The following is a 25,084-nucleotide window of genomic DNA, read 5'->3' on the forward strand; positions in this document are numbered from 1 at the left end:
ATTCTTTTAAATCTAAAGCTTGTTGCTATCACCAGTTTTACTCCCCCCAAAAATGGATCTAGAGTGCAGGTAGTTACTCTTTGGATACTAACAGCAGTATACTTTCTGTAGTCTCCATTCCTACTAACCTGGGCTGGATGATTTCTTCTCTGGGGCAAAATCTGAAGACTCTAGCTCTGAGGTAATTCTTTAAGGACCACTCGTGTCCTGAGGCACCTGAAAAATCCTTATCTGAAACATTCTACTCATTGTCAAGGACGCTAGGAGTCTACTTCATTAGCCCTGACTTGCTCACTTGAATAAATGCCTTGAGAATCACACCAGCCCTTGGGGCCCTTGTAGAAGTATCCAACCCTTTTTCTGGTTCTTAATACCCAGACAAAAAGATATGCAGCCCTCTGATTCAGCCACTTCATATGTTGGGTACTTTGCTCAGCTGGAGCACTGTTGGCACTGGACTATATCTCCTTTTCATTTTATTTAGTTGGGTTTTTTTTTTCTTTCTCTGTTTTTTGGTTGGGGTTTTTTTGCTTGTTTGTTGTTGGGATGGGGTGGTTGTTTAGTGATGTTGTTTATCCTTCGAAATACGAGCTTAGGTAGAGAATTTTCACTTTTCTGCACTTCCCTCGTGGACTGTAACTCCACAGGCAAGTATGAGACCAAGCTTAGCTTCCTAAGAACCTAGATTATGTAAAGGAAGAGTTCAAATTTCTTCCGTAAGTGTTGAGATGCCTAGGTTTTTATTACTTACACAAGGGACTGCCTACTCTGCCTTTCTGATGTTATGACACACATCGCTTTCAGGCAAACTTGAGATATTTATCTAAGGTTCTCATGCCAGCAGCTATTCTATGGTCCTAAAAGTATGTGGTAGACTACTGTAAAAGATACCTATTTTGCTCTCATGGAGTTGAATGTCCCATTTGGAGATCTCCTTTACATCTATTATGAGTAAATTAAGCTGAGACTTTTTATGTAACAGTAAAAGAGTCTACAAGGTTATTTCACTGTTTCTACTCACCTGGCATTAAGAATAAGTTTTCTTCAATTTTACTTGTTCCCCTGATGTAAGCCATCATACAGAAGGGACGTCACATATACCTGATTTCTCTTGGTCCATTGACTTTTTTTTTTTCTGAATTGTATCTTGTAGGTGTCTATGATAGCGAGGGAAAAGGCCAAGTTTCCTAGAAGTGCCTGATAAGATGAGGATCGCTAATATTGGGATTTCTGTGGCAATATGTCTCTTTGCTTTACTGCCAAAGTGGCCAGTTATCATACTGTATCCACCTAACAGATAGTTGCATCTTTGGAATGATATTTGAAGAGTGAATGCTGTTTTGTTAAGGGTTTTTAAATGTTGAAATAGCACATCTTTGTTGTCACAGTAGTAGTCCTTAAATTCCATTCCAAGTCACGGAATCACAGAATCACTAAGGTTGGAAAGAACCTTCAAGATCATCCAGTCCAACCATTAATCCAGCATCACAATGTCCCCTAAACCATGTCCTGAAGTGCCACATCCACACGTTTTTTGAACACTTCCAGAGATGGTGACTCCACCACCTCGCTGGGCACCACCTGTTCCAATGCTTGACCACCCTCTCAGTGAAGAAATTTTTCCTAATATCCAATCTAAACCTTCCCTGGCGCAACTTGAGGCCATTTCCTCTTGTCCTATCACTAGTTAGTTGGGAGAAGAGACCAACACCCACATTGCCACAATCCCCTTTCAGGTAGTTGTAGAGAGTGATAAGGTCTCCCCTCAGCCTCCTCTTCTCCAGACTGAACAACCCCAGTTCCCTCAGCCGCTCCTCATAAGACTTGTTCTCCAGACCCCTCACCAGCTTCGTTCCCCTTTTCTGGACACGCTCCAGCACCTCAGCATCCTTCTTGTAGTGAGGGGCCCAAAACTGAAAGAGTTTTGAAAACTGAAAAGAGTTTTGAGTCACTTTTGAAAGAGTTTTGCTAAAAGCTTGTTTTCTGCTGTTGTAAATTGTAGCATGCTACTTTGTATGCTTGTTGTTAAAAATAATCAAACAAAAAAGTGACTTAATGTAAATTTGAAGTATTAGCATTATAATTTATTACAAGCATGCTTGTGTAATGTGATCTGCGCTGTTCCCACTTCTTTTTCCACTCATTCAAAATCGAGTCTGCCTTCTCTGCCTTCTTTAACATCTCTCAATGCTGGCAACACCCTCTTTTTTATTCTCTCCCCCTTTTTTATTGTACCCCTCAAGCTTGAGGATACCATCTTTTGACCTACCCTGTAAATGGCTGTTCTGAGCATTTTTAAAAATGACCAGAAGGTATTGAATTTTTTGTACTCCCCCATGTTACATCTCTAACCACAACTTCTTTATGTAGTTTTAAAAAAAGAGCTTCTGAAAGCAAATACTAATTTTTTGATCAACAGTCATCTTGGGTTAAGCATATGCTGGAGACCTGGAGCACAACAGAATTAATTTTGAAACTGCAGGATTAAGACAACTATGCTCCTGTTGCATTACATTAAGTTTCTTATTTAGTCCAGACATCTACTTACATAGTAGAGAGAGTGTTCAAGCATTGGAACAGGCTGCCCAGGGAGGTGCTGGAGTCACCATCACTGGAAGTATGGTGATGTGGATGTGGCGCTTCGGGACATGGTTTAGGGGGCATGGTGGTGTTGGGTTAACGGTTGGACTTGGTGATCTCAAAGGTCCTTTCCAACCTTAATGATTCTGTGATTATGTAATAATGAGATGTTATTTAGCTTGTGTATTAGAGACTTAAAAGACACAAAAGAATGCTTTGCTTATTTGTTGAGATTTAGCTTGTATTTTAGTTACCAATTTATACTTAAAAAGAAGTATTTCCTATGATCAAACAAGATCATAGAATCTTTGGGTTGGAAGGGATCTTTAAAGGTCATCTAGTCCAGCCCCCTGTAATGAGCAGGGACATCTTCAACTAGATCAAGTTGCTCAGAGCCCTGTCTAGCCTAACCTTGAATGTTTCCAGGGATGGGGCATCCATCACCCCTCTGGGCAATCTGTGCCGGTGTTTCACCACCCTCATTGTCAAAAATTTCTTCCTTAGATCTAGTCTAAACCTGCTCTCTTTTAGTTTAAAACCATTACTCCTTGTCCTATCGCAACAGGCCCTGCTAAAAAGTCTATCCCCATCTTTCTTCTAAGTCCCCTTTATGTACTGGAAAACTGCAGTAAGGTCTCCCTAGAGCCTTCCCTTCTCCAGGCTGACAACCCCGACTGTCTGAGCCTACCTTCATAGGAGAGGTGTTCCATCCCTCTGATCATTTTTGTAGCCCTCCTCTGGACTGTCTGCAAGAGACCCATGTCTGTCTTATGCTGACTTGAAACTGAAATGCTTTTGGGAAGAGCTATTCAGCTTGTCTGAAAAGTGCGCAGGGAAACTTTATTTATGATAGGTTTTCTGCTATAATTCTGCTGGAAGACTAGTGTATTTCTGAAATGTATATGAAACTAAGCATATTCGTTCTCTTCATATGTCTAAATAAAGAAAATGGAGCTATGTTATAGTAATTTTAATTTTCTTTCAGGCCCAGTTTGGAACTTTATCAGATTACTTTGAAGCTCTGCGCAAAGAAAGCAATTTGGGTGAAAAGAGCAGCAATTCATTTTTCCCCGTTTTAAGTGGAGACTTCTTCACTTATGCAGATAGAGATCATCATTACTGGAGTGGATACTTTACATCGCGACCCTTCTATAAACGACTGGATAGAGCCCTGGAATCCTACTTACGGTAAATACTGCCATCCATTAAATTCATAACATATGTCTTGGCACATGAGAGAGATGAATGTGTAAGTACTCTAAATCTCTTGGACAGATGGAAAAGTGATTTTGAAATGCACAGTTTAAGTTTACTTACATTACAGATAGCCTAAATGGCCCCCAAATGAAGTTCTTGTTACAGTCAGTGAATCTGGGTTTTTTTAGTAAATTCACAGAAATACAATATTTTTTCCATCCAAACAAATAAGTTCTAAAATACTATTCAAGTGATCAACAAGTCCTGATTCCATGAAAATGGCAGGTAGTATGCCTTTTATTTCTGTATCAGATTTGGGTAGCTGTCAGCTCACTCTACCTACTGTGAACTCTTTTAAAGAAAAATACGAATGTGTGAGTTTTACAAGGGTTGTTAGAGGCAGCTGAAAAGTCAAGAATATTGTGTGCCAGGTCATCTCAGATTATAAGGTACTGGTCTGCTGAAAAATGTTTGCATCTTGTTTAAAGAAAAAATTGCTGCTTAATTTTGGTAGCAGAGTATTTAAGTGGCTTTCCCTTGTAACAGCTGTAGATAAGATGCATTGTAAAATGACTTAACTGTATTTTAAAGCTCCAGAAAGAAATCTGGGACAGATGCTTATGATGTACATCCTGGACATTTAATCTCTTTCTGGAACTTGGAAATTCTGTTTCCAAAAGATTATTCGTCAAAGGATACTTTTTGTCTTCTGGAAGGACCCTTTGGAATACACTTTCTATTCTTCTTTCAATGCTTCTATATATTATTCAGACCATTTTGTGCTAGAGAAGAACTTCTGTAGTGCTGAGAAATCCTTCCTTAAGGATTTCTTATAATTTTTTTTTGTGTTGTAACGGCTGCTGCAGTAGTGGAAGGAGCAAGTGAAGTGTGGCAAGTTGCATTTTGGGGGCAGATACAAGCACCTTTCAGAAGAGAAACCTCTGTGTCTAGCAGAATTTGTTTTCCTTCTTCTAAGGAATCAAGTCTTTACTCTGGTAAAGGGGAGGCTTTGCAATCTTGGGATGCAGCTACTCTGTGATCTGTAGTAGCTGTTTTTCTTATAATGAAAGTGGCTTTTTCTAGCCCTCTGTCTGCACTCTAAGAATACAGAGTAAGAGACCTCAAGAAATCAAGAAAATTAGTGAATAAGAAATGAAAGCAATAGAAAAACTAATAAATGTGTAAGGAGAAGTGAGGTCAGGGGCCTGAGAATAGAAAAGTGTTGGGGACGAGGCAACGTGACATAAGTTTGAACACATTTCATTGACCAGCAAGGAGAAAAGCTTCACAAATGGGAAAGCAGGGAGGAAAGAAGCCAAAGACTGTGAGGAAGGAGAACTAAAGTAAGACCAAAGCTGAGAGGAGTAACAAAAAACAAGGCAAGGATCCCTTTGGCAGAAAAATGTAAAAATAATATAGTGAGGAGAAGTTATCAGAGGAGTGAATTCTGCAGTGGTTTAATCAGAACTTTGGAACTGTGCAAGTGTTATGCTTAACTTATGTACATAACCAAGAATGTTTGAAGATTATGAAGAGAGCATTTTAGAGGTTAATAATAGGAGGTAATAGGAACTTTGACAACCATTCAGAAATAGTTTGGAAATAGAGTATCAAGCATCACTATTATTTTCTTAGAAGCATTTTACTTTTTACTTACTGTAGTAACATTATAAATATTAATTAACCCAGCTCTCATTAGCTTGTTTATTGCAAGAATCTTCGATTTTCAGTGAAAACATCCTTGTCCAATACCACTATTGGAAAAGACAAGATGTACAGAAAACAGGACAGATGATGTCCTTATAAACTGAGTTCCCTACTTAATTTTTTTCATATTTTTGCCTAAATTCACGGAACTACAGAATCATTAAGGTTGGAAAAGACCTTTAAGATCATCAAAGCCAACCACCAACGCAACACCACCATGCCCACCAAAACATATCCTGAAGTGCCATGTCCACATGTTGTTTGAACGCTTCCAGTGATGGTGACTCCACCACATCCCTGAGTAGCCTGTTCCAAAGCTTGACCACTCTCTCCATAAAGAAATTTTTCCTAGTATCTAGTCTAAACCTCCCCTGTTGCAACTTGAGGCCATTTCTTCTCGTCCTATTGCTAATTCCTTTCTGTTTGTTAAAATGCACAGAGGATTCAATTTTCTTTTAGCTGTATCATAGCCTATTTTATAAAAAATTTTAATTGTGTTTAATTTATTGTTATTTTTCTGTTTTTCATTACTTATATTGCAGAAAAGTTCATATGGATTGCTTTCAAGTTTGTTTAAACTATAAATCTTTTTATACTGTTAAGAGATTCCTTCATGTAAGCATTTCAATTAAGTTTAACTTCTGAAAAAGGTGCTAGACTTAGAGATGTGAAGAATCTCTGGAAGAAAACTAAACCTTCAGTCTTACGATTTAAAATGAAGTATGTTTCTTAAAATGTACCTGGGAAGTTTTTCATCTTTCATTATCCTCTGTGAATAAAATATAAGAACAAAATGTATAGATGTGTTCTTGTCAGTTTAACACCAGTTTTTTTGGCAGTTTTGTTTTCAGAGATGTGGAGAATCTTCAAGGATGGCATATTAGTTGTGAGGACAGCAGAATTAGGAATTTTGTCTTTTATTTTTCATTTTGTTTAAAGTCAGAGGAAGTACATTATAATCATAATTAATAACACTGTTGTCCCAACCTTGTCATTAAAATTAAATTCTTTTGGAGCTAACTTATATCTATCTAGTGTGTGTGTATGTTTGTGTCTATGTATATATATGTAGGGGAATGAACCACGAGCAGGAGGTAAGTGCATGTGTGTGTATCCTTTACCAAGGATGAATGGTTTTATGTTCCAGCAGTATCAGAATTAAGAAGTACTTCATGGCTACTCAATAGCCAGGAGACAGTGTTCAACCTCAGGAGCTGCTATGATGACTAGCCATTTAAGCAAGAAGAGAGTTGGTTCTTTGGATGTTTTTTCCCTGTTTTTAAAAAAGTTCAGGGGTTGAGTATTAAAGTGCATGGAAGTTTAAGGATTTTGTAATGGAGATTGACATCATTGATTTGAGACATAATTGATTTTTCAATCTTAAGTGAGAGAATGATGAATTAAAGTAGTTCAAAGGGTGATGAAATAGTGACCATAAATTTGTTTAATGTAATAGTGGAAAGATGCAAAGAACGGCAGCATAGTTGGGGGCAAGTTAGGAACACATTCTGTGATTTCATTCTTAACAGATATGATCAGGGAAAAATAATGGTAAGTCTGCAAAGAAGATTGTTGAAATAATTCAGAAGCAGGATGTGAGCTGCAGTGGTATTTCTAACTGTATGGATGGATGGAAAAGACCACATCTTGAGAGTTCAGAAACTCTAGGGAAAATTATTTATTTATTTATTGGGGTTACATATAAAGTGGACCTAGTGTAGGCTTTGAGCAATTAGTGCAGCAAAATTTGTTTTATTTGCAGTTTCTTGTTTCTTGTGTTTTCACTTCTGAGTGTCTTTCATCTCTGGCCATTGAACCATCCTAATGTTTAGAATAGCATGAGGCTTGAAAGAAAAATTCTGCATCTAAGAGACTGATGTACTGAATGGATTTGTAAAACAGAATCAGTTATTTTTCTGAAAGGCAAAAGAGTTCTAAGTGTTCCTTATAGAAATAATGGATTTAAAGTGAATTTCTGGAAGCAATATGAACTGAAAATGTTTTTACAGCTTCATTTTAATGTTACTTTGTTTGGTTTTCAGGTTGTTTTCTTGTTTATTAATAATGGACTTCTCTATTAAAAAAAAATTGAGGTGGATTTTTGGGAGGGAAATCTAACCTGTATTTTGAGAACTAGCATTTTTTGTGTTCTGTACTTCATAGCTACAGTTGGGTCAGTGTTTAGTGGCCAAGTCAAATTTTTAAAAAAAGGTAAAATGGTTAAACAGGGTTTATCTACTAGATGAATGTGGATCTGATACCTTGTTAACTACAGTATACTTGTTTTCCTTTCAAGTGAAGCTGTAATTGAAAAAAGTAGGAGGAATACATAGATGTAGGAATTTACACTAAGCAACAGTAAAATCACAGCCATTAAGCTTAAGTGCACTAGTAATAAGAAAAAGGAATTACAACTTTTAACACATGACCTTAGTTTTGTGTGTAGCTTCTGAGAAGTTATCTTACCGGTAAGAGCAAGATTTCATCCTATTCCTCAAATATTGAAAATATGAAAATTAATTGAGTTATTATACGTGCAGTATACCATTCAGTTTAGTTTGACACATGCTACTTGCAGTTCTTACATAATTGTCACTTATGTGACCCATAAGACAAAGAGGCCAAACTGAATCCAAAAGTATTTTTTTAATGTTTACAGTTAATATCAATGCACAGTCTGAAAACCCAAGTTGAGAATTATTTTAAAATTTGTTATTGCACCTAGTTTAAATTTGAACACATGCACATACAAAAATTAATGTATTTTCCTTTTTTATACATTTTTTAATTTACATGCTTACAATTTCTACATTTGTTTCAATAACATGTTATTTTGCTTTCTTTGCTTTTTAAAACATTAACCTATATCTTCTTGGTTTCTTCAAACACTTGAGAAACCTTCCTTCAGCTCAAATAAAGTTTGAAAAGGAATCTGACACTTTTCAGACTTACAAAAACAGAACTGTAACATTTTAGGAAAGGGAGATGGGAAAAGAAATTAAGAGATGGTTTCCAAGAATTTTGGCAGGCACCATTGTTAGTCAGATATCCATAATGACTGGCAATTATGGGGTTTTATTTTTGTAAAATGAGTTGAGATTCTCATGAAGCAGGTGAGAACCTAATGGTAATATTTTAGTGCTAGGCTTTTGCATAAGAAATAGGAAGGAAGGGCTCTGTATTCTAAGGGTTTTTGAATCCAGTGTTCTCACTGTTCAGGTGAATATAGTGAACAGGTGCATGAACTGCCTAAGTCTTCAGGAGACTTTAGAGTGCTTAAAGTACAAATAGTAGAATAGCTATTATATGGAGTGTACAGATCAATATATTTCTCTAAGATAGTTTCCTGTGTTTAATAAGTTGTTTTTTGAATGGGAATTGTGTGTCACCTGTCAGGCAGTCTATTCTTACTCATTCTAAGGTCAAATATGTATACCTCACACTGTATGAAAATGGTATGTTACTTTGGCATATTTTTTATTTTAAAGCTTTATTTTCCATCACTGAAGCCTTGCAGGAAGCTTACATAGTTTAAAAGTAGTTGATGATGAAGTGCGGCAGTGATTTTTAACTGTTTGAAGATAGAAACAGGCTGAAAAGTACAAGATTAAGGTTTAAAGAACTCACAGAACTAGGTGTGAGGAAAGATGTAAAAACATCAATGTATTCTTTAGGTAAAATGTATGTTGCTCTTTTGCTTTTTAAACCTGTATAAATATTTGATTCTTCTCTGCAATTCCAGGGCAGCTGAAATCCTCTACTCCTTGGCTTTGGTACAGTCCAGTAAATATGAGAAGATGAATGTGTTTCCGTCAGTGGATAACTATAAATTGCTGACAGAAGCTAGGAGGAACCTTGGACTCTTTCAGCATCATGACGCTATTACAGGAACATCTAAAGATTGGGTAGTTGTGGATTATGGCACCAGGTAATTTATTATAAATACATAAACTTAAATCTTAATTTCCCTTTGCTTTTTTAAAACAGAAGTATTTATTTAGAGATACAGATTTGCTATAGCTAGCAACATACTCAGTACTGAAAGTGTAGTGGTGCTCTACAAGAGAATTGGTTTTGATTACCTGTGCTCTTCTCATTTATGAAATATTTTTTAACCCTCTGAAGTAAGAATTTGATGTCCAAACAAAATTTCTGAGGTTTCAAAAGAAGCTAGGTAGACACAATACTGGAGTTCTTTAATAACAAGAACATTTTATATCTGTCTGTGCTAAGCAATGATCAGAAGACATGCTAATTTAAGCATACGTTCCTTGAAAAATCCCACATCCTCTGTAACTTTCCTTTCTTCTTCATGTTGCCAGTCTCCTACTTAATTTGTCTGTTGATGTTTATTGCTGTGATACCTGACGGGTAGTTGCTTTCTCAGTACTGACAAATTATTCTGCTAGCTATTTTGTGGAATTTTTTTGAAGAGCGTATGATATATATCTATATATATGTCTGTGTGTATATATACTTTAATTATGCATTTGTTCAGAAAATTATTACACATTGGAATATTAAGCACTAGTAAGTTTGATCAATTGAGGTAGATAATGATAGACCGTTGATGGTAGAGCATGCCCATTAAAGAAGCTATTGATTTGAATACCTCTAAAATACACTTTCTGGGTTTAAACTACTGCATTCATGACAAGTATTTTTAAATTCCATTAATTTCTTGATTTTTTAATCTATTAAAGCATAGGTATAAACATATGCAATGAATTCGGTTATGACAGTAAAATAAAGGGTTTTTTTCACTTTACAAATAAAATTCCACAGCGCTCTATTTAAGAATTTGTAAACCTTGTGTCAGTAGAAACAACGGAAATAATGGTAATAATTTAAATCTTTGTGTTTCTTAATGTTTTTCTAATCCTGCTTAACGGCAGTCTTGACTTTGTGACCAGCATTTCAGGCTTCCATCCACTATAGATATTGGAAAACAAACATAGAAAACACAAACTTTCCTAAGATTAGCATTTTGAGAAAGTACTTGGTATTTTGAGGGTGTATGTTTTGTAGCACAATAGTGGGTTGGAGGTATACCTCGTTTTCAGAAATTCATTTTGGTTCTGCATTTTGCAGTCTGGTCACCCATTACAACTAACTGTTCTTAATTTCATGCTATATTGATATATAAAGTTACATTTATTTTTCTGGAACTCATACTTTCGAGTTCTTTAATCTTTTGATACTGATGTTATCACATTGAATAAAAAACCCTGAAAATTAATACTTTAAAATTTTTAACAGGCTTTTCCACTCAATAATGAACTTGAAGAAAGTGATAATTGATTCTGCACATATTCTTATCCTAAAGGATAAAGGCGCTTATAATTATGACACATCAAGTCCATTCCTGAAGATGGTAAGCTGTCCTTTCTTGATTTCCTCCAAAAACAAAATGTGAACTATGTCTTTCCAATACATTTTGAGTGTCATGGGAAAAGTTAGGATGAAATTTGCTGCTAATACCTGCTTAGTAATATGCAGGTATTAATTGAATATTAATTGAAGGTATTGGAAAGGAAAAAGTGAAAATTTCAGGAGTTAATGCTGAAAAACCCCACACACGTAAAGTAAATGGGCATATTTTGTTCCACTTTGTGAATCACATAGTAAAACCAGGTGGTGCAATTTTCTTGTGGGCATAAATTTGTTGGTGACATCAGTGACATGAGTATGATACGTGAATATATAACAGTATGCAGTCCTGTAATTTGACTTTCTTTCATTTGTTAAGTAATAAGCAAGAGGAAAATTTCCATCCTGAACATAAATCAAAGCTGTATTTGCAAAACTAGGTCGAGACAAGGAAGGCCTTGTGCTTTTTCCTTAGCTGAAATTATTCAAAACAGGAATCTACAGATGATAAAGTCAGCAACAGATCCCTACATGTAATTTTGAGACTCATTTTACAGTGAAAAGCACCTTGAAGAAACACACTTGCTAATATGGTTTTCTTTCAGGATTCTTAGTTTCGTCACTTTCTGAACAAAAGCTCTGTGCTATGATAGCTAGGTATTCTTAGGAAGTCTACCTAAGTCCATACAGCTGGAATAGAGAGGAAACGAGGCTCTTTAATTTCTTTGTGCATAGACATAGCGGGATTAAGGCAATCTTTGTTGTGTGATTACCTCACACTTTTAACTAACATGACATATTTTGCTGGCTGTGCTGGTTGTGTTATACCTTGAATTATTCTTTCAGTCACATATATTTTAAAAAACTAGAATGTTGAAGTAGTTCATTAAACATTTTATGACTTTGGTACTACCTATATGTGCACTTTGCATGTATGTGCCTGTGGGTGTGTGCTATGTGGGTGTGTGCCACAAGTAATATAATTTTTGTCCTGGTTGGAAAGGCTAACAAATTGAATGTTCACCTTCATAAAGTAAGACTATTTTGAAGTTGTTCCTGGAATGAAGTTTTCACTTTTGCTCTGAATTACATTGGATGATGTTGTGATGTTACATTTTACTAAACATTCATTATTCCTGTTCTTTATGAATCTGGATTAATGACACTGGCTTGCAGAAGTACTAATTGCTGTTTAAGCTGTCTACTGTCTGGGAGCATACTAAGTCAAACTCACTATTTTATTACCACTGTGAAAGCAGAAATGAAAAACAAAGTTCTTATCTGAATGAGTTTGTTATATCTATATAAAACAGAAAAAAAGGTGATTACAGAAGCAGATTATGATGATCTGTATGATATACAGTAACTGCAGCATATCATAAGCCTGGTATTCCCCACAGTACTTTGGTTACCATGACAAAAGGTTTTTAATGTGGGATTTGTGAAATGCTAATGGGAGAACTTCCGGATATTTACAAAAAACCTTTTGCAAACCTTACAGAAAGTTCAAAGGCACCTGTTCTGAAATACCATCAGAGTATTTTGGTGGCTGATGAAAGCGGACATCAAGAATTGCACTGGGATGGGCATTCAGAATAAATGCTGAGAGTTGAGAGAGACAAATGATGAAGACTTTAAAATTGAAAATGGCTGTTGTCTCTGAGGGATGAAGAAGGAAAAAAACTGGTCAAAGGAATGTAGCAAGAGACTAGCAGCATTCTAGTGGCTGGGGAAACAACTAGGGGAAAATTGTCTTTCTTGAAGCCAGGAAAAAGGAAGCTGGAAATGAGATGAGATGGAAAGATTCCAGAATGGTATTACAGTGTTGCTTGCAGTGTGTTTCTGCTATTCTTAATTAGTTACACACAAAAGCATCATGGTTTTGTCAGCTAATAACTGAGTACTTTGTACATTATGTGTAAGTTTTACAAACAAAAACAAGCAAAAAATTCATGGCTTGGAAGACAACACACTGAAACACAGAAGAAATGTAGAGATCCCTGAGCTCCAACCTATAAAAGTAAAGCTATGCAACCATTGCACCATTTCTGTATATTAGTCTTATTTCAAGTGCAGAAAGAAAACTTTGTGAAGTGGCAATAGTTGGACTTGAAAACCAAGATTTGGAGGATGTTTTGGAGTATTCTGAGAAACTGAGTTTTGCACTTCAGTCGCCAAGTCTATAGTTGTCACCATTATAGGAACAAATAAGAATGTAACAGTATATCAACAGCTGGCTGTTCTCTTACTTAAAAACTAATGCAATAGTGACAGCAATGGCTTGTGGCTATCTTGTCTCACTGGAAGTGAGCTCTGTGTCATATTGTATTTAAGAAAAGCGAGAAACTAGTGAAAAATAAATATTCATAAATATTGTGAAACATCACATAAAAGTCACCACACACCCCCCAAATTATGTTTTTAAAAATTTTCTTTATGTACAGTATAAGGCAACAATGAGTTATGACAGAAGACTAAACTCTAAATCCTTGCAGTGTGTCAGAGAGTCAATTTATAGGATGAGAAAGTTAATATAAATATGTGATGAGTATCTGCAAAATTTGAAGTTAATGATTACAATGTCTTGTCACCCCCATGTTTTCACTTTCTGCATACAATTTGATTACGGTATCTAATAAGAGACATTTAATGAAAGCAAAGGTCTCTCAAATTGGTTGAATTGGTCAAAGTGAGCCTTTTTCTTTTGTTCAATCTGTAGTACTTAGTTTATAAACTTTTGTGGTTCATTGTCCTGTGTAATGTGCTGAAGCAGGCTTCTGTTTATGGTATGGCTACCATGGTTTTTTACTTCATAAAGTTTGTATAATAGGCAAAGTTAATGTATTACACTTTTAAGTGTATTCAAAAGCAAATTCAAAGATGTTCTCTTGTAGGATGATGTTCAGTCTTCCCAAGATTCTTTGCCACACAAGACAGTTATAAAGCTGACATCGCAACCGAGGTAAATAATTTACATAATACTTAGTGTCTGAGATTCTTTTAGCAACATGTGTGTTTTCACTACCAAGCAGGTTTTTATGCCATTTAATTTTTTTAACTTTCACTCAAAATAAAGGTAAAATAAAAAAAAAATCCAAAATACATTTTATAAAGGTAAAAAGGTAGTCTGGCATATTATGCTAATACTATTACGTCTAGCTGAAAAGAGGACACAACACTTTAAAATTACAGAAGTTTCTCACATACCACTAAGTAAGCTGCAGCAAGTAAAGTAGTCTGTTTACTATGTGCTTTTACAGCACTGTAATCCTTTAACAAATAATGCCTGAGAGCAAGCAGTATAAAATTCTAATTAAACATAATTAGAACTGGCTGAATGAACACTATGAGCAAAACCTTAGTTTTTATAAGGCCTAAAAATCACAATATATAAATCACAGAATCACAGAATCATTAAGGTTGGAAAAGACCTGTAAGATCATCCAGTCCAACCACCAACCCAACACCACCATGCCCACTAAACCATATCCTGAAGTACCACGTCTACACATTTTTTTTAATACTTCCAGTGATGGTGACTCCACCACATCCCTGGGCAGCCTGTTCCCATGCTTGACCACTCTCCGTAAAGAAATTTTTCCTAATATCTAGTCTAAACCTCCCCTGTTGGAACTTGAGGCCATTTCCTCTTGTCCTGTCACTAGTTACTTGGGAGAAGAGACCAAGACCCGTGGTGTCACAACCCCCTTTCAGGTAGTTGTAGAGAGCGATAAGGTCTCCCCTCAGCCTCTTCTTCTCCAGACTGAACAACCCCAGTTCCCTCAGCTGCTCCTCATAAGACTTGTGCTCCAGCCCCCTCACCAGCTTTGTTGCCCTTCTCTGGACACGCTCCAGCACCTCAACATCCTTCTTGTAGTGAGGGGCCCAAAACTGAACACAGGATTCAAGGTGTGGCCTCACCAGTGCCGAGTACAGGACTGCAATCACTTCCTTACTCCTCCTGCTGGCCACACTATTTCTGATACAGACCAAGATGCTCTTGGCCTTCTTGGCCACCTGGGCACACTGCCGGCTCTTGTTCAGCCAGCTGTCAACCAGCACCCCAGGTCCCTTTCCGCCGGGCAGCTCTCCAGCTACTTGTCCCCAAGCCTGTTGCGTTGGCATGGGGTTGTTGTGACCCAAGTGCAGGACCTGGCACTTGGCCTTATGAAACCTCATAGAGTTGATCTCACCCATTGATCCAGCCTGTCCAGATCCCTCTGCAGAACCGTCCTATCCTCCAGCAGATCAATGCTCCCACCCAACTTGGTGTCATCTGCAAACTTACTGAGGGAGCACTCGATCCCATCATCCACATCATCAATAAAGGTTTTGAAAAAGATCAGCCCCAAAACCGCTTGTGACCAGCTGCCACCTGGATTTAACACCATTCAGGATGACTCTGAGCTCGGCCATGCAGCCAGTTTGTTACTCAGCGAAGAGTAAACCTAAGCCACGAGCTGCCAGTTTCTCCAGGAGAATGCTGTGGGAGATGCTGTCAAAAGCTTTACTAAAGTCCAGGTAGACAACATCCACAGACTTTCCCTCATCCATTAGGCGGGTCACCGAGTTCCCTGGATCCTCCTTCTGGCCCTTCTTGTAGATGGGCATGACATTGGCAAGCCTCCATTCTTCTGGGACCTCCCCTGTTAACCAGGACTGCTGATAAATGATGGAGAGTGGCTTGGCAAGTTCCTCAGCCAGCTCCCTCAGTATTCTCGGCGGATCTCATCAGGCCCCATAGACTTGTGAGTGGCCAGGTGACATAGCAGGTCCTTAACTGTTTCTTGCTGCATCGTCTTTAAAATTCAAGTAGAAGATGACCTAGGACAGTGTTTCCTCTTAACTCCAACTTTGCATTATATTAATAAGGCTTATCTCTTTACTTATATAGGTCTAGAGTATTCAACTGAAATTAACATACTGCTGTCCCTATGAACATTCAGTATCCAACCTGAAATAACTTAAACATTCATTAAAAGTCAACTAATCCAAAGAAAGTGAATAAGATCTATGGATATGAGAGCTGCTCTGTGTGTAAATCAAGTCATATAAGGTTTTTGCTTATGGAACAGAAGATTGAAGATTCATTTAAGAAGTAGTGATTGCTATTTTTGGTCATGCTAGTACCTAATTGCGCTAGTTTTAGTATGTGGCAATCTAACAAAACATGCTTGCGTAATTCATGAAGATGTTAGACTATTCAGCAGGCTAACTGCTTCTATTAAAAATTTCTAATCAGATTCTTTGAAAAAATTAGTAAGGTTTCATCCTTTTGATCTTTTGGAGAAGCTGTCTTCAGTCCTCTAAAATTCAATGTATATAATGTGTGTGTGTATGTAGTTTTAAAATAAGCTTGTCTCTAGAGCAGTCATGTAGACATACATCTATTTATTTTTTTTTTAATAGGAGTTTTATTCTCTTACTGCATGCTAGATAGATGCTAATAGATTATCTTAACCTTGTCCAAAATGGTAAAAAACTCAGATGTCTAGTGACTTTATTTAACTAATACCTTTTATTTTTTTCAAAATAGCTGCTCAGATATTTTCACTGGGAGAGGATTTTGTATGTTGTATATAAACATGTGGCTGGAGACAAGTTATAATGTAGGCTTTCTTTGCCATTTGAGGATACCTTTAATGCTTTTGCTTTGCTTGCCTAGGTTAGCTGTTTAAATTTTCCCCATGCCCCTTCAATCCTGATAGGCCCTTTCTTTCGTGGGGTGGGGGGCGGGGCAGGGAGGGCATCCACTGTTATACTCATCTTTCTGCATGGTATGCTAAATAAGTTTTTCCCTTTTTGGTGTTTATGCATTTCAGGCATTTGCTTTTTTTTCCCCTCTTAGTAATACATTAAGTGGATATACATGTCATGCTTTTTTATTTTAAAATAAATATTATCCTAGCAGCCTTTTGCCTTAATTTAACAAAGAAGATAACATAGGTAGGTAATTGGTAATTTTAACTTGTTGCATATTGTGAACATACCATACAGTCATATAAGATGTGGTTCATGTTCCAAAGTCTGTATAATCAGAATTATGGGAGGTAGAATAAAGATGAAAAAAATGCTAAGGGGAAGGTAAGGAGAAAGATTACAAGGGAATATTGATATAGCTGCCTGAAAACCTGTTTTTTTGTAATGACTTCCAGTTTGGAAACACTTTCAAAGCAATGATTAAATACACACTACTTCATTTTCCTTTGTTAAAATTTCCATTTTAATATCTGCATGTTAAATTATTTTCTCCAATAAAAATAAGTTTAGTCTTTCTAGGCTTTTAGCTTTAGCTCTGTTGTTATCTAAATCTCCACTAACATTATTACCATTGTGAAAAGTGGTATGTAAGCTGAGACAGTAACTTTTGCTTAAATCTAGTGTGTGAATTTTATGACCGTGCATCTGAGTTTTCTAGGTAACTAGTAAAGATGTGAAATGTTAATTTCAGTAGATTCTTAAACTCAACTTGATGAATTTATCATGAAGAATTACTGTGCTTAAACTTCAGAGTGTGAAGCTTCCAAGACAGAAACTAATTTTTCATTTCAAACTTTGAGGCATCAGCAGATTGAAACTACTGATTCTCATCAAAACTTTATTATTTATCTTCTATTCACAGCAGTCTTTTATTGTTCATGTCTGTAGCATGAAATATCTGGATTTCTTTCTGTTAATGTGTTCTAACATACCACTATGTGGGATAGAAATTAAGTCAATGTAACTGGCAAGGTGTTACTTTTCTTTACTTGAAAACTCTGAAAAGAATTCTGCATTTCTGTGTCAAGATCTTTAAAAATATCTGTATTGTAAATTGATTATTCTTAGAAAACATTGGTTCATATCACCTATAAATTTAGAGGAATGCTACTGAAGAGACGCTCATAAGTTAATGTTTTTTTAATTCTGATTAATTCCTCAATAATGTTACTATTTTTTAATTCTTGTTTTCCTGAGTTGATACTATGAGTTTCAAATCTAACCTATTTTTCAACAGGAAAGTAGTTGGTAGTGTGCTTTTGCCTCTCATCAGCCTTCCTCTTTGATGCTTTTTAGTAAAGTGTCTTCTTCACTCCTTTGTGAAAGTTCCAGTCAGTAGTGAAAACTGATAGGACAGACTGTACAGGAGAGGTAGTACTACTTGATTATATGGGGAAAGAAAAAAAGAGGAACCAAAATTTATCTTTCAGTAGTCATTGTTCTAGTAACAAGGTACATCCAGGTTATTGTATAGTTGAGTGTATCTTTCAAACTGCTTCTAAGTAGGTGCCACTATTTGGTATTGTTTCCCCCCCCCACACCCCTATGCATCTCTTCTCTGCAGTGCTCTGTTGCCATCTTTCTATGAATCCATAATTTTATTAAAAAAAGTAATGTCTTAATTGTAATGACATAGGTATTTTAAATCTTACTGTGACTCTGCCACCTTAGAACAATTGTAAGTGGTCTTATGATCAGGCTTTTAAGTACTGAAGTTATGGTGTATTTAATTACACTAAACTCCTTTTAACTGATTACTGAAGCTGCTTTTAAAATTGATACTGCTAGATGAAGGACAAAGTTTTCACAAGATCATACCCAACTGTATATGGCACTACTTTTGTCCTGTTCTGAAATTAACAATTATTACAGCATATCTTGGAGACAAAGCTTGGAGACAAAGAGCGTGCTGATAAATTGCATACCGCATCATACTTCTGTGTAAGCCCTGTCCTTTAATATAGTCATGGCTTCTTGGGAATAGTCTGCTGGAGGTCATAATACCCAAATAGCAAGAGACTTGCACTCACTGGATGTGGTGGAAGAGGAGTATGGGGCAGATTTAAACCTCTTACCATGCAGTTTAAATTGTTGGCTGTTGATGAAGGGTATGTCAACAGGATGAGTGGCAAGGTTTCCTAGGTATTTCTATCTACAGTGTTTCTTGGAGACAACATTGCAGCTGAATGTGATAGAGCACCAAATACCTGAATTGACTGTCTGTACCAACTTGGATTTTGTAGTAGTATTGTTTGGCACAACATGGTGAACCTAGGAGTGAATGAGACCTAGCAGATCTTTTCTTCTCCCTTTTGTTTTTTTTTACTTCTGAACCTTTGTGTAGCTGGCTGGGGAGTTTCAATACTGAGCTCCATTGTATACTACAAGCATGGTGTAAGGCATCCCATCTGAACTGAGGATACTATGATGTTGAAAGATTTTCAAAAATCATTGATTTAGGATTATTTTCATTGCTAAACCAACAATACTTACAATTTGCCCACAAATGACTTGCATCAGCTAATCATAAAGGAATACTATGATATCCTTCTGATCAGGCTAGTTTAATACCTAAGCAGATGTATTTTCCACTAGTTGAAATATTCAGGTAGCCTAGGGGATTAATTCTGAGTAGGGTACACTGTAATCAATGACTTCTTCAAAGATCTGTCAAAGCACAAAGGAGTTCAGTGACATCTATCTTATAAAAGAAAGATTCATTTTTCCAAATATAGGATACAAAATAATCTGGGCTATTATTCTTCAATATATATGAGCAAGCTTTGGCATAAGGTTGTAATTAATGAAGTTTTGTCGTAAGTTGTGTTCATCCTGTTAGGTCCAAAATTTGTAATCTTTTTTGAGAAAGAAAATTCTGACTTACCTTTAAGATTTTGCAAGTTGTTTTCATTTTCAAAAATTCACTTGGCAGATATACCCACTGTTTTCTCAACAGAGCACTACAATGTAGAAATTAAAGCTATGTTATTAAGTTTAATGTGTGATAAAGAATAATGTACAAAGGTAAAAAATTCTTGTCAGAGTAGTATGTATGTTCCTGTATTTGGCTGGAAGATGACAGCAAGGAAAACTTGGCTGAGAAGGAAACTTTGTTGATGTGATTTGCCAAAAGGGAAAGCTGTCCTGATGATGTGAAGCAATTGATTAAAGCTTCACAGCGAAGGACCTGTATCTTGCTGAGCTTACAAGGTGACTGGATTGGTGGTAATGTTTTAATATTCTAATTTGGCAACTTTGTCTTTGGTAGTGGGTTTATTGCTGGGTTTTTTTTGACCTGTTTTGACCATGTTGGTACAATCAATCTAAACAGCTGTCCAATGTAGTTACAAGGAGAGCATGCTCTGAGAGCATTTGACATTTTAATAATGTACATTTTAATTACCTCTATGCTTGCATGAGTTCTAAGGCATATGTGTTTCTAACTTGAAAAAAAGACATTTGAAACAAGGGTATTTTTAATTATCAATGAGGGGAAAAGTGTTCAAAGAAAACAAGAAAGAATACAGTAATATTTAAAATTAAGCTAAAAGTATTTGTGGCAGTTCATACATTGTTAATAAGCACACCTGTTCCCCAGGGCAGGAAACAAACAAACCAACAATTTCAGTTGTTTATTGGATGACAGCAACATGCACAACTTTCTTAGTTTTTTATTGAAGTGAAGCTTCTGTATTAGTAATTCTAAGGGAGGTAGACAGGAAGAATGGTCATTCAGTCAAACATTAAGACTTCTGTTAAGAAACTACACTTAATTAAGCACTTGTATTCTCAGCACAGTAATGCAAGTACTTCAAAAATTAGAAAACCCTCTGAAATCATATGGGAAGAGCTGCACTTTCAGTTTCCAGTAACCTGGCTGCTTAGGCTGAATACAGCCTAATTTTTTTTTTTTAAAAAATTACTTTAAAGTGTTAATCTTTGTGTTCAGCTGACTGATCAAGTTTACTACATTTCAGGTGACCCGTAACTGCCATGAACATGTTCTGTTTCTAGTAAACTCAAGGTCATTTTGACTAATTGAATGGGTATTCAAAAAATATTCTCCCTCTCGATTTTCATGATGGAAGAGCTGCTGCAAAAGCAATGAAATGGTTAGCTGACACAGGGTAACTCAGACGTCTGATTCCTTAAACATCAGTTAATGTGAACTTGAAATAAATGTTTCAGTAAAAATTGTTCTGGAAAAAGTGGTGACTTCAAAATGAACAAAAGCAGATATGTTCATTCTGCTTTATAGGTGGAAGTTAGCTGCACAAATACCTTTATGACCCAAATTGGCAAATTCCGCATTGACAGTGTTTAATGGGAGAGGAAATGAAGGGCATGGAATTGTTCACAGCACCTTAATCTCTTAATTCCCACTCTTTCTGTAAGGTCACAACAGTTTTTCAGAGATTTCCATTTTTACTGCCTGACTCCTCTACTTCTTGTGTTAATTACACTACATGCAGGCTTATGTCAGAACTGACTCCCTACACTGGCAGCTGACATTTCAGTAACAGTTTATATGGGAGCTCTGAAAACAAAACACCAAATAAACTAAGGAATTAATATCTGTTTTGATGTAAGGGATAGCTCTTTAAAACTGAACTGTAGTTCATAGTTTGAGTTATTGTAAATTTTCATTATTAAGATAAAAAAAGCAGCTTTGATTTGTAATTAATTGCACTACAAAGCTTTCTGTTAATTTAATCTTTGTTTTTCAAGACTGTTTTGACTGTCGTGCTTCTGATTCAAGTTGTTCTAAAAGTTGTTAAATTTTGAACTTCTAATCATTACTTTTTTAGCACATAAAAATTACAAAACACAATTTTTTTTCAGTTTTTGGTCTGTCTTATTGTTGGTAAACCAGTGACAGTCTGTTGTAAATATTTTTGTTACTGACTGTCTCTGAAATTGCAGTTGCAAAATTAAACTGGTAAATAAGTTGAGATAATTTGTACTGCTTGTAGAATCTTTGCAGTTTCTCAAACCTGCACAAATTTAGGATTTTCAGTTCAATGCACAGAATTTCAACAGTTTTTGTTGGGATTTGCAGTGCCAGTGCAATCAGATTTTGAAGGTGTTTGATGCTTCAGTTGCTATAAGAAATTAGAACTTTAAAATGAAAAATCCCAAATTAAGTGTTAGAAGAAATTTCTGTGTTCCTCTGAAAACACTGTTTGTACTGGAAATGTCATATGAAATGCAGAAAGAATGGACTAACTAAACATACTTTGAGGGGAGGAAAAAACCTCTTTGTTTTTCAAAAAACAAAAAGTGATCATTATGAAGGAATATGGTAGTTAAGAACTGAATACAACTGAAAGATCTGCATTGTATGCATGTACTTGTTGAAGCACTTTTGGAAGTAGAAGATAACACATTTTCAGTATATTAGTATACATGTGTATTTTTTTTTTTTTTCAGGCATCGGCCCCTTCAGCCTTTTTACTGGAGTTGCTTTGAGGCAATACTTTAGTTAGTCCAAGTCTCTCAGAGCACAGACTGAAGTGATATGGCATAATTAAAGTCTTTCTGCTCTTCTGAACCAGATTTTTTTTCCCTTCTAAATGCAGATTTATAAAGCCTGCACTACAAGAGGAACAAGGAAAGGATTTTAGTGAAGGTACTTCCTGATCCTGAAAAAGTCAGGGGGCTTCAAGCCCATCTTGGACTTCAGAACACCTCACAACTTGTGGTAAAATAAAATTTAAAATAGTGCCTTTGGACTTAATCCTTTTATCCTTAATTCAAGAGTACTTATGTGCTCCAGATTAGGATATGTGTGCCACCAGAATCCATCTAAATCGTAGGAAGTATGTGTATCTGGCATATGTAGTAGGTACATAACATTTTAAAAGTCTTGTCTTAGGTTGATGTTGGTTTTATGTGTTCTCAAAATTTATAGTTCTTGCTGTGCTGTTGTCTGTGTTTATCGTGAATGCTGTTTTCTTGAGGGTGTTCCATGGTTTGTTCTTGAGAAAGCCACACAAAGGTCCTGTTTCCTATGAGAGTAGAGGCATGGAATATGTGCCTATAGTCTGCCTAATTCTCTGCCTTTTGCATAAGCAGTGGATCTTATAAAGATATATCTGTAGAGGTATAAAAGGAGAATTGATAGGAATGAGTGTGTGTGAGTTCTTAACCTTTATTAATTAATCTAAAGTTTGACTTCGGGTTTTTCATTAGGAAGGGCCTTCCTGGAGTGATTCAGAATGCTGAAATGTCAAGCTAAGATAACAGAACTTTTAAATCACAGTATCACTGTTTATAATTATTTGTATGTTAATCACAACTGTCAGCCATTACTGCTTTTAGAAAAAATGTGTAGTTTTAACATTATAGCTCTCTTCCTAAACTAAGCATTTAACTTCCTCTTCAAATGCTGTTATAATCATATCATAATTCTTGTTTCCACCTTTGTTTTTATACCTTATGAAAGCAACACAAATTTATGTTGTGTGCTTGTAGTTTCAGGTTGAGAATTAGGTTCTTACTAATTCTTCTGCAGGATTTTTTTCATAAACTGGAAAAGATGTCTTATTTAGGAAGAGGCAAAAATCTTAATATTTGTTCATATATGATAATATTTGATTACATATATTCAATATTGATATTCTACTTTATTTTAAACAGTTTAATTGGATTATAAGGGTTGCTCCTTAGATGGAAATTGATATATTTTTTTTGTTACATCTGTGACAATATTGATAGTCCCAAATTTAGATTCCTAAATTTACAAGGAGTTTAGATTGATGTGATGCAGAGGACCATATTAGCATTATTTATCTTATCCAGTTAAGTAAGCTGAAAAAAGCTCCTTAGACTTTTTTGAGTCAATGGAAAGCCCCTTGGGAAGGTATCAGAACCTCCTTTTGGGGAGAACTGGTTTTTCTTTGACTATATAGAGGAGGACTGCTTGCATAACTTGAATTTTTATTAAACCACCTATATTCCTACTGCCCCAAACTTCATGTTTACATCTGACAGTATATCTGAGACTGCAGCCCTTTAATCATAAGGTTTTCCTGATTTCTATTTAATTAAAGGTCTATGATTATATAGTTATGAATGCTAAGGGTTTCAGCGTCTACTGTATCTCAGAGGAGGTGTACGTTAAAGCTGTAGCAATTATTGAAACTAAGTGGTGTAATACAATTAGGTGTGTTGATGCAGTTTAAAGCACATTTTCACTGTAGTTGCATTTGGTGCTCCAAGCTTAACTTGGTATTGCTTTTTGTGAAAGTTCGTTCTCATCATGTGCAGATTAAATTTAAAAAAAAAAAAAACAACACTAACCCAAACAGGAATATTGAAGCAGATCTGATCCCCTTTCTTTAAAACTGGAAAGCAAAAAAGCAGACTTAATTCCACACTTCCATTTAGTTTCTAGTCAGTTTGTTGTAAATCCTTTTTTGCCAGTGCTACCTTCACTCAGTTAATAGCCAGACTTGCTGGTTGCCTAGCTATTACTTAAATGTTCATTGATAAATGTTGGCTATCACATATTATTTAACTTACATCCTTGGATATCCATCTGAGCAGGGTGGAGTTTTTTGTGCAAAGCGAGGCCAAAAACAAGCAAGAAATTCTTTAGTTCAGATAATAAAATCACAAATTGTTTTCTGTTTGTATCGATCATGCTAGTAGAGTAGAATGTAAATGGATTATAAAATTTGAAGTCATACTTGAAACAAACTCCCTATAGGAGCAGAATTTAAAACTATCTTAGTAAACTGGAGCCAACATTTCATAGTCAAAGAATGAAACGAAGCAGGCAAGTGGAGGTACTATAGACCAGGTGGAAAAATAATGTGGGAACTAACCAAAGAGACATTAGTGAAGCAGAAAAAGACTAGGCATTACAGAAGATCAGATTGAGAGAGTTACTTGTATGTTGTCAGAGGCAGTTTTGCTTTTGGATGATTTAAATGGAAATGTTCTGTGTAAAATACAGCTGAAGTAGTGTGCTATATTCAGAGTCATGAAGCCTTCATCAAAAATATGGTGTCTAATTTTAGAAAACATACTTTGGGAAATGAAACTTTGAGAAGGCTTAACAGGAAAACAAGAGTACTAAGTTGAAGAAAGCCACCAAAGACATGTTGAGAATATCATCTGTTTAGGTTGAAAAGGTTGATAATGGGGAACATAAATCTATAAATACATACAGGTTTGTTACAAAGAGAATCAGCTGTATTGTACTTGCAGTGGAAAAAAAGACATAATTGGAAGAAATGTTGTTTAATGTAAAATAATTAAAAATTTAACTATATATTAGCAAAATCGGTGCTTGAGCTGCAGAACAGTATGAACAGTTTCGGATATATTCAAGAATAGCGATTGTAGCATTTGTCAAAGGTTGCCCTACTAAATTTGCATTCTGGTTAAGAGGTCGAACTACAGCAACGTTCTAGTCTACTGTTTTTTTTATTAATATCTAGATTTGCCTATTGTCTCTTGAATT

At 35.8% G+C, this 25,084-nt stretch overlaps 1 protein-coding gene across 1 annotated transcript in view; it reads left to right on the forward strand.

Annotated features, from left to right (window-relative positions):
• Positions 1 to 25,084, forward strand: part of MAN2A1 (mannosidase alpha class 2A member 1) — a gene marked incomplete at its 5' end in the record, with an annotated part of 122,262 nt that overhangs the window by 47,105 nt on the left and 50,073 nt on the right. The window contains 4 exons of the mRNA XM_082013450.1: positions 3,566 to 3,768; positions 9,227 to 9,412; positions 10,744 to 10,858; positions 13,749 to 13,816. Coding sequence (XP_081869576.1) covers positions 3,566 to 3,768; positions 9,227 to 9,412; positions 10,744 to 10,858; positions 13,749 to 13,816 — 572 coding nt within the window. The remainder of the gene's footprint in view (positions 1 to 3,565; positions 3,769 to 9,226; positions 9,413 to 10,743; positions 10,859 to 13,748; positions 13,817 to 25,084) is intronic.

The sequence above is a fragment of the Phaethon aethereus genome, assembly GCF_964289735.1.
Source record: "Phaethon aethereus genome assembly, chromosome: Z".
In the NCBI taxonomy this organism is placed as follows: domain Eukaryota; kingdom Metazoa; phylum Chordata; class Aves; order Phaethontiformes; family Phaethontidae; genus Phaethon; species Phaethon aethereus.